The sequence below is a fragment of the Emys orbicularis genome, chromosome 3 (genome assembly GCF_028017835.1).
Source record: "Emys orbicularis isolate rEmyOrb1 chromosome 3, rEmyOrb1.hap1, whole genome shotgun sequence".
NCBI classification, from domain to species: Eukaryota; Metazoa; Chordata; order Testudines; family Emydidae; genus Emys; species Emys orbicularis.
In genome coordinates this window covers 117480668-117499396 of record NC_088685.1, presented here as the reverse complement: position 1 = coordinate 117499396, position 18729 = coordinate 117480668, and the positions used below count along the sequence as shown (strand labels likewise).

General features: G+C 41.8%; 1 protein-coding gene across 1 annotated transcript in view; it reads right to left on the bottom strand.

Annotated features, from left to right (window-relative positions):
• Nucleotides 1-9336: 9336 nt before the first annotated feature.
• Nucleotides 9337-18729, bottom strand: part of CCDC170 (coiled-coil domain containing 170) — a 69474-nt gene continuing 60081 nt past the window's right edge. Inside the window, exon 13 of the mRNA XM_065401936.1 lies at nucleotides 9337-9537. Coding sequence (XP_065258008.1) covers nucleotides 9337-9537 — 201 coding nt within the window. The remainder of the gene's footprint in view (nucleotides 9538-18729) is intronic.

Here is an 18729-nt window from a genome sequence, read left to right as displayed (position 1 = left end):
CCTTCCATCCTCCTTAACAGTGCAGGGGCTGTCTGACTGGAGGTTGGACAAATCTACAGTGTCCCGGAAAGCCTCATCAACATACCTCTCTGCCTCCCTTAGCTCCTCCAGTTCCGCCACCCTGGCCTCCAAAGCCCGTATGCAGTCTCTGAGGGCCAGGAGCTCTTTGCACCGAATGCACACATACGCCACCCGCCCACAGGGCAGGTAATCATACATGCTACACTGAGCGCCATAAACAGGATAGTCCCCGCTCTGCTGCTGGGCTTCTGCCTGCATTCTCTCCTACAGCTACCTAGGTTCATGATAGGGTTTTTGTTTAAATCAAGAAGTTTTGATTATAGTTTTGTTTAAAGGTTTTAAAGAATGGTAAGTGTACCTCGCCCCCTTCCCACTCCCCTTCCAAACTCCCTCTCGAAACTCCCTGTTAGCGGCCCCTGTTCACAATTATAGAATAGAGTCAGAGAAACTACGCATATACACAGTACATAGATTAAAAAATAAAATAAAACCCCTTACTTCCTTTAGAAATTAGAGACTATATTTCCATGTCATACCTGGAAGATAAAAAATGCTGCTGGTAGCCAACATTGCAACTCTTCTGATCTTTCAGGTTTAACAAACTACCAAAATAAAATCTATTAACCAAATATTTCATTTGGACAAAGTTAATTCGGTTCATTAGGATCCCTGAGCCAATTTTGGCAAGCCACAGCGATTTATTTACATGCTCACATAACCCTTCTGTCTACGGTAACAAAACACAGAGCATGCACCAAGTTTATGAATACTGTTCCTGGTGTTTTGATCCCTTTATATTTTATCTTTTACCTTCTATAGTCTTCGTCTGCAGTTTAAAATTCTTTGGGTCTGGTCTCCGATTCCAACTCAGTTTAGATCTAAGAGGTATGAATTTCAGTTTTGAGCTCACCGTCACTAGTAGGTTCTGCAATTGCTTCACAGGGAGAAAGTGCCTGATCCGGCCCCTTTGAAGTCAATGGGAGCTTTACCATGTATATACAAGATCAAACTCAAAATGACCATTCTCTCTTCAGTGTTAAGAGAAGCACCGATGATCTCCAGAGGAAGTCACAGTGCAGTACTTCTCAGCAAGGTCAAGCTGTGTGCAACCTTCTTCTAGAGGATCACCGTTAGCTAAGGCTAACTAACATATGATAAATGTTACCAAGAGGAAAGTTACCTGAATATCTGGCTCCCTTTTCTGAAATCCACTGATCAGGTTGAAAAATTACTGTCCAAACAAATAGATTTTGTTAAAATTGTTAAACATATAATGAAAACACAAGCATTAATAATTGAAAAAAGTTGCATGATATATTGCCTTCCTCCATTTAAAATATATATATATAGTGAATACGGCCTGGATAGGACTAAAGATGCTTTAAAGTGTCTTTTTACCCATTTTACATGTGTGTTTAAATCGGTGTTTGATAGTTACTACATAATATTATAATCAGAAGAGAGAACATCATGCTTAGTTATATGGGGACAGCAAGATGATTTTGTACAGAGATTCTTGTCCAGATTATGTATGAAATTATTTTAACAGCTTCTTTACAAAAAAATTGTAAATCAAAATGGCCACTAAAACAAGAAGCTTTAAAAAACTGATACAACGTTAGTATTGCAAAAATCAGTAACAATAATAAACTGGAAACATCTTTGCTTTGATTCCCTCAGACCTCAGAAACACTGCTGGATTGCTACTCAAAACAGCAGTCTTCTAGTGGAAACACAGTCCCCACATGAAATAATACAGATGATTCAGTATATGACACTCTGAATCAATGCTAAGTCTCATGTAACTTGCCAAACACCAATCCAAGTAATTACATTCTGTCTACCTACATTCAATTTCACTTGATACACTATTCAATTGAAGTTTCAACTAATAAAGTATGCTTCATTTCCTGTGTACAGGGGAGTTGAGTGATGCTAAATGCCACATATTACCCAGAGATTGACAGTGTGTTTCTTATTCATTTGTTTATTGATTTCTCTAGTGTTTATCATTGTAGCAGCTCAGTACTTCAGTTAACTATTTTTAAAACACAGAAATATGTTACCCAAAGTAAACAGTGACATAAAATCTAAACCTACCACTTCCTATGACTATTGGCAGTAAACTTGAACAGCTCCCCCCATGAGATATAAAGCCGTCTAAGGGTTTACATTTGTAAAGCACTTTCAGATCTTTTGAGATGAATTATATTATTCCTAAATGTAATCTGTTAATTATTTCTAATAATGCATAATAATGAGCAGAACCTTGTTTAATTTAAATAGCAATCACTTACAAACAGATTAATTATTTAAATAACTCCGAGTACATGTATGCAGTGTTGTTGTAACCATGTCAATCCCAGGATATTAGAGAGACAAGGTGGGTGAGGTAATTTCTTTTATTGGACCAACTTCTGTTGGTGAGAGAGACAAGCTTTGGTGCTTACACAGAGCTCATCTTCAGGTCTTATAAAAGATATTACCTGACCCACCTTGTCTCTCCTTAGAGTACACTAATGAAGCTCAGAAAGTTAATCTTCTTACTTTTAGACTGAAATGTAACAATACTTTCAGTTGTTTTTCTTTTCACTCCTGTCCCAAGCATAAGCAATGATACCATGGTAGTTATGGTACCAAGTATGACCACAGTTTCAATGTATATACCTCACATCCATAACACAAAAGTAATCAGCAATCTAGCTTCAAACAAAAAGTGATATATGGACACATTACTTTTCAGGTTTTTTCAGTTTTGTACTCTTTAGTAATAGACCAGACTTCTTCTAGACGTAACTGAAAACTGTGGTAACAATACTTAAATAAAATGCACATAGGATCTGTTTCTATAGTTGGAGCTATAATATATATTAGCGATAACAAGAAGGTCTGTAGGATGCAGGACCTGATCCTGTAAGTTCTGTGCAAGCCAAACTCCCACGGAACATAATCAAGGCTCAAACCTCTGATGTTCTGAGCACCTGCCTCTGGCAGTGAGTGCAATGGGAGTTACAGGTGCACAGTACCACCCCAGAGACATTCGGCACCTTACAGGCCTAAGCGACATTTGGGAACCTGAGAATTGATGGACTACCGTGAAGTTTGCCTAGGTGAGAAACAGTTCAAAAGGCCAGAGGTTTATTAATATGAATTTTGTGTCTGTGAAAGGTGCCCTACTGACTTACAGAATGAATCCTATTGGAAGCCATTGAATAGGTAAGCATGAGAGGCAGCAATACAAGCTTACCTCCACTGCCCTATTACTGTGCCTTATTACCTATTGGAGGAATGATAGGGAAGGCTGAGAGAATGCTTCAATCTCTTTGCCAATTCACTCCATAATTACTTTATTTAGTCTACCAATAAGGGTACCGATTGTGAAGTCTGTGATATCACAGCTGTTGTGGAGATCATGTTGACAAATGTAATTTTATTACATAAGCCACGGAAGCCTCTGAACTCCTAGGAAAGAAAAGTATCTTGTTTTCATATATGATATATTGCCTTCCAGAAGAAGAAGAAAAACCCACAGAAAATATATCATCTGATTTTTTTCATCAATTTATAAAAGGAATGTTCTTCATTGTTTCTATGAGTCATCAGCTGACCTTTAAAGCTGCCAGAGAAATCTGACAGTTTTGTCAGGCAAGTTGGATTTTTTTGTTTTATTGTCCTTTCATTTTATGTAATTTCAAGGCTACTGCTGAACAATATTTATATGTGTAGAACCATCTAAGATCAACCCTCTCCTGCCAAAAAAATTTCAGACAATTTAATCTATGCAGGATTATCACTTCTTGTGGCAAGAGAACCAAAAGAAATTGAAAACTGCTGCTTGAAAATTATTAAGAATGAGCAACCTTACCAGTCCTTTCTGTTAACCCCCAATTCTTCCATCCCTCCTGTGATGGGCTGTCACCCCTGACAGCCCCCCCCCAGAACTCCCGACCCATCTAAACCCCTCTGCTCCCTGTCCCAACTGCTCCGATCCCTCTCCCCACTCCTGCCCCCTGACAGCCCCGCCCCCAGAACTCCCCCCCCCCGCTCCTTGTCCCCTGACTGCCCCCTCCTGGGACCCCTGCTCCTAACTGCCCTCCAGAACCCCACCCCCTACCTAAGCCTCCCTGTTCCTTGTCCCCTAACTGCCCCCTCCTAAGACACCCCCACCCTAACTGCCCCCCAGGACCCTACCCCCTACCTGTACCCTGACTGCCCCAAACCTTATCCACCCACCCCAGAAAGCCCCCCCCCGAACTCCCGACCCCCCTGTCTCTTGACTGCCCCCTCCAAAACCTCCCTGCCCCTTCTCCGACCCCTTGGCCCCCTTGTTGTTGGCCTTCGCCTAATGTCTCTGTGAGCTTGCTCAGGAACGGCCGGAGCCGTTCGTCCCAGCACGCTGGGCAGCGGGGGAGGAGCTCCAGACTGCCGGAGGCGATCTGCGAATGCAGGGAGGGAGGGAGTGATCTCTCCTGCAGGGGGGAGGAGGGGCTCTCTCTGGCTGTCCGAGCCCCATGTAAGTGGCACCATCCGGCCGGCTGCCCTGTTAGCCGCGCGCGCTCTGCATGGGGAGTGGGGGGAAGTCCGGACATTTACAAATTCCCCCGGACGCTAATTTTAGCTCAAAAAGCCGGACATGTCCGGGGGAATCCGGACGAATGATAACCCTAGTTTCTCAGAAGGCCTACTGTTTTTTCCTAATGGCCCATTGCCCAAAATAGGCCCTTCTCCACCCACTATTTAGACTGAAAGCATCTCGTCTAGTGGGCGTTACCCAGGTGTAACTACATTTGAAATACAGCTACATAATCAATATTCATAACTTCCAATACAAAAATGATACATGCACACAAATAGGATAATCATATTCAGCAAATCATAACTTTTCCAGTGACACCGCACATGACTTACCTTGCATAAAATGCATTACAATTATGTCATAATCATATCATAATAATATTACTGTGAAGAATATGGGGTTCAGTGTCACAGCTCCCTCTCCTCCCAAGCCAGTTATCCAGCTTCTAAACCTGTTCTTTCATTTGGTTTTGTGTGTTCCAATCCTACCAGTACATAATCTTTTTCTCTAATTTCATGATACTTTCTCCTATTCAAGGAGTCTCTTTCTCTTCCTTTGATAGTCTATTCTACCATTTCTAGCACAGAAAACATTTTACTATCAAAGAGTTTTGGTGAAAACAGCATTTACAGTAGCTTTGCTCCAGAACTTCTCTATCTTTCTGGAAGTATACTCAAGATTTTCTTTGTCAACATTTTATAAGCTTTGGGTCCCCTCGTTTGTTTTTTCTTCAAAATTATAAAATAACTGACCAGTTCACGTGAGTACCATTGGTCCCCCTGTTTTTGAAGAAATGTCAATGGCTCATGTTCTCAAAGTTAAAAAAAAAAAAAAATCTCCACCAGGTAGAGCACTTATTCATGGGGATCTCATCTTCTAGGCTCAAACTCAGTAAAGCATTTCAGCTTGCTTAAGTGCTTTGCTGAATCAAGGCCTATTGCATAATTTCTCTGTTTTCAAAACATAGTAGTGACAAGTTTATCAAGTACAAAAATTAACTCAAGATCACTTCTTTTTTTAAAACAATGCTTTATCAGAAATTTTGTGGCACACATGATACAATATTGTATTTTATCCAGTACAAATGCTGTAAGAGACAATTTGTTCAAAGAAAGATAAGCAGAGAGAAAGATTAAAATTCAACGAGTTATGGGCAATTTATTTATTTTATTTCACTGGTTACCTTGAAAATTGTAAACAAGTGGAGCCAAATTCTGCTCTGTTTACCACTGCAAATCTGAGTAACACCACTGCCTTCAGTGGAATTACTCCAGATTTACCACTGTAATTGAGAGCAAAATTTGCACATTATAAGCAAATGCATTTCAATATTTTATATATATATTTTGTACCTAATATAATCCTCTACTATAGTGAAAGGGTAATCCCTATAAAGAAATAGTGGCTGATTCTGCAAACTCTTACTCTTTTAATTCTTACTCACAGAAGCAAGCCAGTGAAAACAATGCTCTACTCATATGAGTAATGGTTAGTGCATAGTATTCCAAGCCTTTTCAATCTTAAAACATATTTTGGGGAAGGTTTTAATTAATTTGGATTTCGGTTGCTGCATCCTGATCTGAAAATGAAAGATTCAAAGAGAATTTTAACTAAATCAGTTTTCCTTGTGAAAAATAATGAGTCTGAAGTTCTCAACTTTACATGAAACAAAGCCCAATAGAAGATTACAAGTCCGCTTAAACTTTGTTCAGGGGTTAATTAAACTGCATGGTTAAAAAAATCACTCTGAACTTTGTTCATGTCAAACTACTGCTTTATTTATTTTTTTATTTGCTTTAGCTAAATGAGCAAAGATGCCAGTAACTCTTCCAGAAGAAAAGCAAATATTTAGAATAAGGGATATATTCACTGATGTACTATGTCTGCATTTAGAACAATTTAAAAATTGTACATGATGTGTCTTATTTGGCAACAAAGTCAGAGACAAATTAGAACTCAGAAGTTCCTGATTCTGCTAGTCTTGGGCTCAAAACACAAGAGACTAGACTAAACCTTTCTTTGGACTTGAGATGAAATCCTGCCTCCATTGACGTCACCAGGGGTTTTGCTACTGACTTCAAAGGGGCCAGAATTTCACCCTTGGTCTCTTGGTTTGAGCACCCAGGCACTTCCATGCTCTAATCTTGACAGACACTGAATCCTTTTGTGGCCTTTAGCAAGTCATCTAATTTATCTGCCTCAGTTTCCCCATCTGTAAAACAGAACTAAAAATACATATCTCTTAGGGGTGTTTTGAGGGACTAGTTCTGAAAGTTGTCCAGTGCACTCAACTCCTACTGGGAGTACATTCAACACCTAGTATGATCAGACACTAATTTCTTATTTAGTTTGTTTAATTTATGGTTTATAAAGCATGTTTCAGTACTTTAAAAGTGTCTATGTAAGAAACAACAGTTGACAGGGCTTTACACTAGCTGGCAAAGACTCTGTCCACCTATGTAATTATGGAACAAACAAAAGCACAGGCTGAAACTATCATTAACCTCATCTGAGAATTAGTATATCTGTACATCCTCTTCCTACCTACACCCCCCCCGAGCAGTTCAATTTGACCAATAAAATGTTAACCTGTAATCTGTTATTTTCAATGAAAGAGGTGCCTATATTTCAAGTTTTATTTTATATTTGTTAATATTAGGGTTTTTCCTTTGTGAATATTTGTTACCTGCATGTGAACAAACAATTTCACAATAGAAAATAAGAAAGGAAATTAGTGTTAAACTAAATAAATTATAGGAACATATGATTTACCATACCTGATCATACCACTGGCCTGCCAAATTTGGTATTCCTCATTCAAAAGTAACCAATAACTGATGTTTCAGAGAAAAGCAAAATAAAAAAAACTACACTGCATGTAGCCAATTGTGCATTACTTATGTAATCCCTCCTAATCCTGTGCTAAAATCGTTTTTCTAAAAAAATACTGTAAAGATCATAATTCATTTTCCTTAAAATATAGATTAATAATTTCAATGATTGGAATAATGTCTGTTGAGATGCCCCATCTCCTGGAAGCTTGAATTTCTCTCACTACAAGGGCATGTGCCTGTTGTGTGCTATTTTGTACATGTGTGAGATGTACAAATGGGAGAGAGATTATGTAAATGAAAGAACATCTGTGTGCTCAATTAAAATAGGATTTACAGTTCAAAAAATGTTTTAAATGATGTAATTATATAAAACCTTGAAGGGACACTAGTAAAAATCAGTTCTTCAAATTAAAAGCCATTTCTGGACAACAGTGAAGCAATATGTTGACCTAGTCCTTTTTTTATTTTTTTAAATGAAGTTTCTTCTTGTCATTAAACTTTTTGATGCACTGAATCAGAATATTTTTAATTAATTTTAATTAAGTAGAGCTACAACTTGAACTGCTTAAAAAGCAACAGCCAGACAAATACAACAGCTAAGAAAAGATTTCTGCTGCTCTACAAAAGACATCATCAGATTTTCTTTTCAGGAAGTAAAGGTAAGACATGATCGCATCAAAAATATCTGTGATATTTAAATGACAGGACAGTGTGTGAAGAGATTAATATTGAAGAGACAGAAAATAACTTTAGACCTTTGTTTTGGCAACTGAGTAGTAAAGGAAGATTACTGGAAGAATTGAGTTCCTCATGCCAAAAATGTGGTGCTTTTATGGCATACAAATACAATCAAATTTATCCAAACTAAAACCCCTTCATGAATAAAAATGCACAGAAGGGGAGCTCTGATTTTGAAAGTGGCAGCTGGGCAACCTCAATTCCACTGCATCATTCTTAGCTGAAGGAAAAACTAAAAGGCCAGAGGGTCTGTTCCCCTCCTTGATTTTTGTAGCAGTCAAGATCCATTAGAAAGAACATTGCATAATTGTGAGTCGATCTTGGCCATTCCAGGGCTCCCATACTACTGCATGGATATTGGCTAGTTTTGTGCCATCCACATGCTCCTACCTAATCCCTTTACAGTATGTTAATTATGCAAAAGGGAACTTGTTGCAATTACAATGTGTGTTGCATCACAACTTACACTGCCCTGAGGGGAGAGCATGCTGCTTCCTAACTTCATATCCTCTGGCTTTCCACCACCCAATTAAGCTGCTAAAGCTCAACTACAGTGGGCGCATAGGGGCTAACAATGATGAGAGCGAAGTATGTGTTGGTTGGGGGATGTAACTGAATAGCTACCTCTCTTATCTGCCCAACAGAACTTTCACAATCTGGCTGTCGTATGAACCATGCAGCAGAGGCGGGTCTATAGCCCACATAGACCTTGATTACATACAAGCTTTATATTGGGGGTGATATGGCTTGCCTCTTATCAACCTATGTGAAATTGTACAGTTAACTGTCATTAACAGTAGGAGGAATTACATATGTTTGTTCCTGGAAAGGGAAACAGACACCTATTAGCTGTATTAAAAATATTGCTTATTAAAAATACTTCTGTGTCTAGAGTGCAAGAAATTAAAATTTAGGTTGGATCCTTTTCTGTATTTTGTTTCACTGCCGGTACAGTGGGTGAAATCCTAGCTCTACTGAAGGCAATTGCTAACCTTCTCTTGACTTTAATGGGGCCATGATTTCACTCCATATGTACATTTAGAGAGAGATGGTTATAGGAACATTTGCTCAAATCACCCACAATCCCCTCAGGACTCAGTGTTGAAAATGAACATCAGCATAAGAGCCAGCTGAGTTCTGTCCGGCTGTCTCTCAAAGAGGCACTGTTCAGTGAAGAAGCTGTAAGTGGCTTTGCGAGTGTCCATCTTGCCTCACTGCCACATCTTTGAGGCAGACACAGGGAACAAAATGGTGCTGATGAGAATGGATCAACCCCTCGAGACGTGTGATGATTTCATAGTCAGGGAGCGCAAGGCTGGTAACACTAAGGCCCAACATATGCGAGACCACCTCACGGAACTCTGCCAGCTGCAAGAGCAAACAAACAAATCAATCATTCAGACAAGGGGAAGGCTGGAAAAACATTCACACACACACACACACACACACACACACACACACGTAGTACTTGTATCAGGGATTCAAAAATTATGTAATTGTTCCTTACAACTTGAAAGTTTTCTCATTGTTCTTCCGCATGATTAGAGATTTTGGTGGACTAAATGGCTGGGGTGACTGGAGACTGGATATAGCATCTTCACCTCTAGGTTTAATAGCAGAAAAAAGTCATCATACAAAGTCTGTTGGGCAGCCTGTGTTTAAAGGCAGGGGTTTTTTGGTCCAATTCCAAGTGGACAGGTGTCCACATGAAAAGTCACCATCAATATTGTTGGCAGTCACAGCAGGAAAATTAGGACAACAGCAGCTATGACACTGCATGCACACAGGTGACACATCTAATGAGTAAAAATGGCCCAGGTCTACGTAGTCACTTTTCAGATTAGAACCACACTTTAATAAAAGCTATGAGGCAACATTCAGACATCTTCTCTCCCTGATTAGATTTTCTAACCAAGCTAGTTTAGCACTAAGGGGAAAGAGAAGCATTAGCAGATGTGCCTAAACTTGCAGCTTCTAACTTCCCCATTTTGCCTGTGGCAGGCTGCAGCCCTCGACCAGCCTCTCCCAGCTAGTTCCCTTTACATTACCTTCACCCAGCTCCAGCCGCAGGCATCAAAAGTATTTCAAACAAAGTAGAACTCAAAACAACATCTTTATGATATTGTCCTTTCCACCCAGGCATCTCTGCTTTTACATTCTTCAAATCTTCCTCCACCACCTGCAGGACAGGTCAACCCACCTGTCCTGTCCTTTCTCTCCTGTGTCAGAAGAGGCCAGCAGGTAAACAATCCTTTTCCTGCTAAGATCTCTGCATTATGATGGAAGATCCAGAGTATATACTGCCCTCCTTCCCAGAACTTGTCCTGATTGGAGAGGAGAGGATTCTAGTTCCACCCTACACTACTAAGTCATGGTCCCAGACACTTAAGGAAATAATTGTTTTTCCCCAGACACCAAAGTTTACCCTGAGACCACTTCCTTTCCCCAAGCATCTGCCTCTGCCATTTCCTAGGCCCTCATCTGCTCCAGAACTTCTGGAACCTTAAAGGGGCATGTCAAGGGTCAGGGCTTGGCTGGCCTCAATCCTCACTATTTCTTAAAGGGGACAGAACACCCTGTTACGTCACCCATATCTATCTTTGAATAGTGAGCTAGATGGTTTTGCTGTTGGGATACTAGATGAATTTCTGTCATCATGGGCAAATGAGATAACCCCCCACAACACAACACAACAACATAACACAATTAAAAGAGAGTAAGAGAGAGAAAGCCTTCTCCTCCACAATTTCTAAATGGTTTATTTATTTATTTATATGGCCAGCAGTACATAGAGGTCCCAACCAAGATCAAGGCCCCATTGTGCTAGAAAGAGTACAAACACAGAGTAAGCTATACTCAGGCCCTGGAGAGCTCACAATCTAAACCCCCTTAACTCACTGACAATTAAGTTGTAAAATAGAGTAGAAACAAAAACAAATACACTCCCAAAATACCCTGGTTACCCCTCCTCCCCCGAATGGAATCCAGAACATTAAGGTTATTATAGCATACCTAAACCAAATTCAAATTAAGAAAAAACAAATGCAAAGGCCAGATCCTGAAGACTTTAGTCAGGCAAAGTCTCACTGCAGTCAGCAACAGCTTGCGTGACTACAGACCGAGTGAAAACCGAGTACAGACCTTCAGGATTTACAGCTAAGTTCAGAAAAATAAATAAATCAAATCATCATAAAGTACTGAGGGATCTTAAGGATTCAGCCTAGTAATATCTGTCCTAAATTAGGTCCAAAAGCTGTGAAAGAAAGGTTATAACAATAGGCTAAACAATGCAGCACTGGAGGGGCCTCATATTTCAAAGTGCTCTTCCCAGTGACTTCAGAGCCAAGCCTGGAGGCTATAACTCAGAAGCTGCAGTGGAATGCTGGAGCAGCATGGTGGAGAGTTAGCTGGATTTTTTTAAAGGGCTCACTCAAGGTTGGATCCAACAGGCCGCTAAGCTGGCATTTGTCAACCAGGACCTCAAACATGTTTTAAAAAAAAAAAAAATCTGGAGCGCCCATGTAGTCCTCTAGCTCTTGGATCCATGAGCCAGTTGGCCAGGGAGCATCCAAGCAAGAGTAGCTCCTCATGTTACTCCTTTCCTTCCCCCACTAACATCCTCAAAGCTCCTGATCAGATGAATTCCTTCCTGTAGAAGAAAACTAGAAGAGGCTCCTCTTGCATCCAACTTTGAGGATTCACTCAAGAGCCACATGGGAAACTCTCTTCTCCCATGGGATAAATATGATGCCTCAATAGCACTTCCAGTCCAAGATGACCAACATGTTCAAGACTGAGCTTGGTGCATGTTTGTTGTTCTCTGTATCATAGCTGAAATCTGTTTTTCATCCTTTCCTTGAGTTGAAGTAACAGCCTTTATTTTTCAAATCTTGCCTTCATTTTTTGGGAGGCAATTCCACTGTAATAAGCCAGTTAAGGAACATGTGAGTATGCATGGTTTAGCATTGCTAAATGCCAGAATGAAGGGAAGCCACAAACTCTCAAGGTATGTCTACACTGCCATGCAAGCCACAGAATTGCTGACACGGGCCAGCCGTAAGTGTTTTATTGTAGCATAAACATACCCTCAGACTAATACACTGCTTGATTTCAGCCAGTGGAAGATGCATATAAAAGGATATATGGAAATCTCATTATTTCCTTTCTTGTCATGGAGGAAAGTTACTGGCATAAATGGCTACATTTGAGGAACTGTAAACATTTTAGGAATTTGGAGTCTCACATACTTCGTATCTACTCCACCCTTCTGTACACAGTATATCCATCATTTTCTTGGCCATCCTCTTATTCTTCCCCTGCAAACTTCATACATGCTTATATCGTCTCGGCCTCCGCCTTACAGCTTCTCTGATATCACACACTTTGGTCTCACTCCTGATGACATCATTCCACATGTGTTCCCAAAAGGTCACCCCCTCACTGCCCTCAAATATATCATTACAATGGCTTTAAGTCTTCTCAAGTGCCTCTCTTTGGTCACCCATGTCTGTGATCCATACAGAAAAGTTGGACTTACCATGTTTTGTATAGTTGTCTCTTAAATAACCTGGGTAACTGTTTATCATAAATCACTCCCACTTATCTTGCACTAGACGTCTCCTGCACTCAGCAGACTTGCTTGCAGTTCTCTATCAATTTCTCAATTACTGCTAACAGGGGGAGGGATAGCTCAGTGGTTTGAGCATTGGCCTGCTAAACCCAGGGTTGAGAGTTCAATCCTTGAGGGGGCCACTTAGGGATCTGGGGCAAAAATCAGTACTTGGTCCTGCTAGTGAAGGCAGGGGGCTGGACTTGATGACCTTTCGGGGTCCCTTCCTGGAGATAGGTATATCTCCATATATATTATATTATTTTTTTATTAACAAATCATGAAGGTACTTAACCAGAAACCTAATTTAGGCACTGGCCCTCAATGTTAATATTCATCAGTCTTGGTTCTGTGCAAGTCAACTACATGACTTCAGTCTTTGTTTTTACTCATTTTGAGGCCATACTTATCATGGAACCATCATATAAACCCATCACCATCTGGACAAGATCCTCTGTTATCCCACAGAATCATAGCAGAAGTCACCTACGTAGTATGTTGAATGCTTTTTCCAAATCGAGGAAAGCCAAAGTGTACTCGATGTTTCCCTCCAACTTCTTTTCCACCATTTGTTTAGCAATGCACATATCATCTGTTGTTCCTTTTCTAAAACCAAAATTACGCCTTTCTTAAAACAGGTTCCACTATTTGGCAAATGCGGCTATCTATGATTCTCTCCGTTTCATGCAGTGGGACAACTTAATTCCTTGGTACTTCGAACAGTCATGTATCTCACCTTTTGTTTGTATATCAGTACCAGTATGGACGTTCTCCATTCTCTTGGCATTTTCTTCTCTTTCTAAACTGAGCGCAGGACTCATCTGAGCCAGCATACACCAATCTCTCTCAAGTCTTTGATCATCTCTGCCATGACTTTGTCTAAACCTGTTGCTTTTCTGGATGCCATCTTCAGCAGTGCAGCTTTGACGTTTGCCTCTAACAAGTCAATAGATATTCAGTGTAACTGTAGCTGTGTCAGTCACAGGATATTAGACAGACAAGGTGGATGAGGTAATATCTTTGACTGGACCAACTTCAAAAGCTTTTCTCTCTCACCTACAGAAGTTGGTCCAATCAAAGATATTACCTCACCCACCTTGTCTCAGGTCAATAGATAAACACTTTAAGAAAATCAACTTTCCTGCTAATGAATTGTAGCAAGAAAACAGGAAAATCTGTTTGTTCAAGAAAGAGGTGAAAAGAGAGCTGACTGCCCTGCAGAGCAAAATATATTATAACAAGCTGACCAAAGAGCAACATTGCTCCCCTTGCAAAAGTGCGGAACAAGAGACATTGATTTTTATTCAGACTATTTTAACAAAGTGACAGGTCAAACAAAAGCAACATAAGGAGCAGTGCAAATATATACTGAAATATTTCCTTAATGCTACAGTATGTCTTGCCTGGAGCAGAACTACGCATTTGTGCTCCTAATTTGATGCACTGCTGTATGTGTTTCATGAATATTTATTAAAATTTGGTACTAAAATATTTAGTGATTCGAAAAAAAAAACAATGAAAATTCTGCTTCAACTTTGCAAACAATCATCATCATCATGACAAATCTCCAAGGGACATGGCTTTGTGGCAAATCAAGCACCACCTGGGTTTATCTCTGGCAAGGAGTTTGAGTGGTCTGGCTGTATATTCAGGATATGTCCATCACTGACAATCCTGTTGCGTCACCAAAGCTTTTGGTGGCCACATGATCTCTGGCCATGTAGCCACAGTCCTTGGTACACACTTCAGAATTCATTGGTTTTCCATTCTTATATGTCCATACTAAGAAAGCTGCCAAAACTGAACTGATGCTGATGGAGGGATTGCTGGATTTGGCTTTGAATATCCTCATTTCTGATTTTGCATGCCACTTGATATGGAACAGCTGGTGGAGATCACAAGAATCAAAAACGTCAATCTGGTGTTCTTCAGCTTTCCTCAGTGCCCACATTTCACTTTCATACAAGAGACTTGGTATAACTTGTTGTGATGGGGTGGACTAGGCCCAAAGGCCCCCTGCTGGAGGCTTCAGGGTTCTGCCATACCCATCCCAGGAAAGGAGCAGTGGAGAGGTCCTCCAAGCAGGCTAGAGTAGCTGCAGGGGAAGCAGCCAATCAGGGCCCAGGAGGGCCATATAAAAGGAGATGCAGAACAGAGCAGTAGTTAGTTGCTGCATGAAGCAAGAGAAGAATGGACAACAGGCCTGGCAGCCTGGAAGAGCAGCAGGACTACAGACACTTAAGTCTGCTGGCAGGGACTGAGGGAGCAAGAAGCTCCTGGCTGGCTGCTAGGGACTGAGTAAGTACTGAGCCTGAGGTGGGCTACAGAAAGATAGCGTCTCCAGGAAGGAAGCCCTGAGGATACAGCCTCATACTAGGGCTGGAACACTTAAAGACTAAAGCCCAAGGAGGGCTACAGAGAGACACCATCAGAGCGGTACTGAGATAGGCCCTATGGACTGTCTACCCCAGAAGGGGTTTGTGCTGGCTAATGTGCAGACAGTGTGACTCAGCTGAGTCACTGAAAACCCTCCTGAGAACCAATGAAAGGGGTCTCCAGACCTAAAGAATGCAGACACGACCAATAAGAAGGGGGCACTCGCGAGAGGTGCCAACCCCGTTACACTGGTTCTACAGATCTGCCGCTTTGTAGCAAGCTTGATGTCACTATGCCCCATAGAGGACACTCAAGGGCCCAAAACATGGCAGCAGCTGCTGTTATAAGAGCATCCGCATCTTTCCGGCATCCTCCTTTGAAAACAATGCAACATGGAAAATAAAAGCAAGACTGTTCTGCTGAAATATCACAAACAGACTAGTATTACATACCGTATGAACTTCCATTTAAGGGTTTCTTCAGACACAACAAAACCTGGCAGGGGTTTAGACTAGTTGACCCTTGCGGTCCTTTCTAACCCTATGATTGTATGATTCTATTATTTCAAACTTATCACATATATGCACAGTCCTAAATTTCACTTCATCCAGTAACAATTTTCACTAATAATTAGAGAATAATAATCTCTATATACTCAATATTTCTGATGCAGAAATAAATAAATTCACGTTACATTTTCTTTACCCTCAGCCCAAGAAGAAAGTTGAAAAGGGTCTTCAGCCATGGATAACAGAGAGAACCTTACCACACACAGACCAAAAACTGAACCAAGTACGGTGACATTTACATTCCTATCAAACATTAAAATATTGCATTTCAGTGCTTGAGCTGAATCAATATCAAAATAAAATATATTTGGGATTTTCTTTGTGGTTGATTGTGTATAAAGGCCATGTAGGGATCTCAACAATTGCTTTGAATGCCCTTTAGACTGATCTTATTAAGATAGATATTAGATTTAATAAAATGCAAGTATTATTCTTGAATATGCAGTAATGACAGCTAAAATGGATATGTTTTTCTTTTCATAGTGCAAATACAGAGCTCTAAGAGATTACAGGGGCTGGGAGGGGGGGCTGGGCAGCGGTGCATGGCTCGGGACCCCCTTTGGTGCTGGGGGGGGTTGGCGGGGTTGGCAGGCTTCCTACCCAGTTCCGCGTGTCCCTGCAGCTCCTAGGGGGAGGGGCGGCCAGAGGGGCTCCGTGTGCTGCTCCCGCCAGAAGCGCCAGCTCCGCAGTTCCCCCTGGCCGGGAACCACAGCCAATAGGAGCTGCAGGGGTGGTGCCTGCGGGTGCACGCAGCACATGGAGCTCCCTGGCCCCTCCACTTAGGAGCTGCAGGGACATGCTGATAGGAGCCAGGGAGCCCCCCACCCCAAGGTAGGCACCACCCCTTTGCCCCAACTCCCAACCCTGAGCCCCCTCCCACACACACAGACTGCTGCTGCTGGCCACTGCAGAAGTCATGGAGGTCACAGAATCCATGACCTCCATGACAGACACGCAGCCTTACTTATACATAATATTATCTCAGCACTCTCCCCCACCCTCAAGCTTTGGCCTCTGTTTTCAGTTCAAGCAATATTTTTCTCTATAAATGAACGACTTCCTTCAATATTTATTTTATTATTATACCTGCAGATATATTTGTGCCCTAACTATGCTGCAGCCTCTGTTCCCTCCACACTGGTTCTTAGGCCCAGCCTCCTTGTCCAACCAGTCTCAGTCTCCTCTTTGCCTCCCCCACCCCCAGCTCCTTGTCCACTCTCAGTGTTCCCTACCCCCAGCCAACTGGCTCCCAGTCACCTAGCCATTTCCCTCACTGGATCTAGTCCCAATCTCCCCTCTCCACAAGCTCCCAGTTTCCTTGTCCAGCCAACATCAGTCCCAGTTTTCTCCCCCCCCCCCACAGTCCAGGCTCCTTGTCGCAATCTACTCTTTTCTCCCTCCCCCAAGTCTGATGTTTGTCCCCTATGTATTCAAATCAGATGGCTTTTTCCTCCACACTGCATGGGTGGCCCAGCAGTAGGAGGAGGGTCACTGGGAGCACAGGAGAGACAGGCTCATAGTTCCAGTGCCTGGCCCAGAGCAACTGAGAGCAGCTATTACAGAAAAAGTCCAGTCTGGGCTGGACCATGCTCAGTCACTCTGTGGGGATGGTGCATGTGCAGCCCAGTCACAGAGGCAGCCGTCAGCGGCTCCAACTTGCTCAGTGCAGATGGAATCTTCAGTGATTTTTAAGTTGCTAAAATCTAAGAATTCTCTACTGAGAACGTGTGAATTGAGATTTTTTCAAACATGTAACCCTTCATGAAAATCTGCCCAGATTTGGCAGAGTCTTGTTCCTTAACATAAAGGACAACTCCTTGCTAAATTTCAAGTCCCTGTTTCAAAGCATGGGGGCATTACAGCTTTTCAAAGAAACTGTTGCCAGGATACTTTTTTGAAAACATGACCAAAACAATCATTTTATCTAGCTTTGTTCCTGGAAATGGGTGAACTGTTTTAGCTGAAATTTTCCCATAAATTTCAGCCCAGATGGTTAAAGTTTGGCAATGTAATAGGCAACTCAAAATGGTCTTATAATGGGAAGTGTTGGGAAACCTCAATAATTGCCCCACCTGTAATAATCAAACACAAGCAATATGTAGTAGCAATAGATGCACACATGTGATATGCAACAATGCAGTTGGTGGCTTTAATTTTGCACCTTCCAATGACCTCTACACTCTCATTCTGGATTCCAAGATAACAGTATAAAGCATTTATTTATATCTAAACCTTGGAGGTTCATGAAGTATCAGATCTTAATGTCACAAGAGCCTGATACCAGGACTCACGCAGCTGAGTTCCCTCAGGTGAGCCTGGGTCTAGCTGCTTCAATCTTCAGATGATAGCTTAAATGAGCCAAGCAGGGCTGTGGAAGAATTGTCTGATTGGCTGGCTGGACCAAATTGGCTGAAAGGAACCAACAGGTCTGCATTTATGCTCAGCAGCAGATCACTGGCTGCTCAACACTTACAACCGCAGCTGTGATCATCCTGGCCTGCCTTGTTTCCAGCCTTGTTCCTGTCCTCTCCAGTCTGCCCCAACCCTACTTTTTTGCCTGCCTTCTGACTCAGGCTGTGACTCCTGGCTCTGGTGATGATCTCTGGCTTGATTCCTGGTTCCTAACTCCAGCTTTGGCCTATGACTCCTGACTCCTGTCTCCAGCTCTAACGACTAGGTCAGACTGCCCAGGTCCTGATCCTGACAGTTTGAGCAACCCCCCACCCCAAAAAGAGAGGACTTTGTTCAGCTTTTGGGATGGGCCCCCCTAAAGCCAATGTCTCCTTACTGGAGTTGATGGTGACCACAGAAAATTTCGTCAGTTCTTAAATCAGTGCCACCTCTTGTTCCTGCTGTACCTACAGTCGTTTTCCACCATCTGAACCAGGGTGAGACTTCTTAGCCTGCTATCCAGGGAGCCATTGGTCTGAGCTTCCCCACTGCCTGAGAAATCCAGTCCCCTAATTGGGTCACTTCAAGGAGTTTGCCCAAGCCATGTCGGCGATC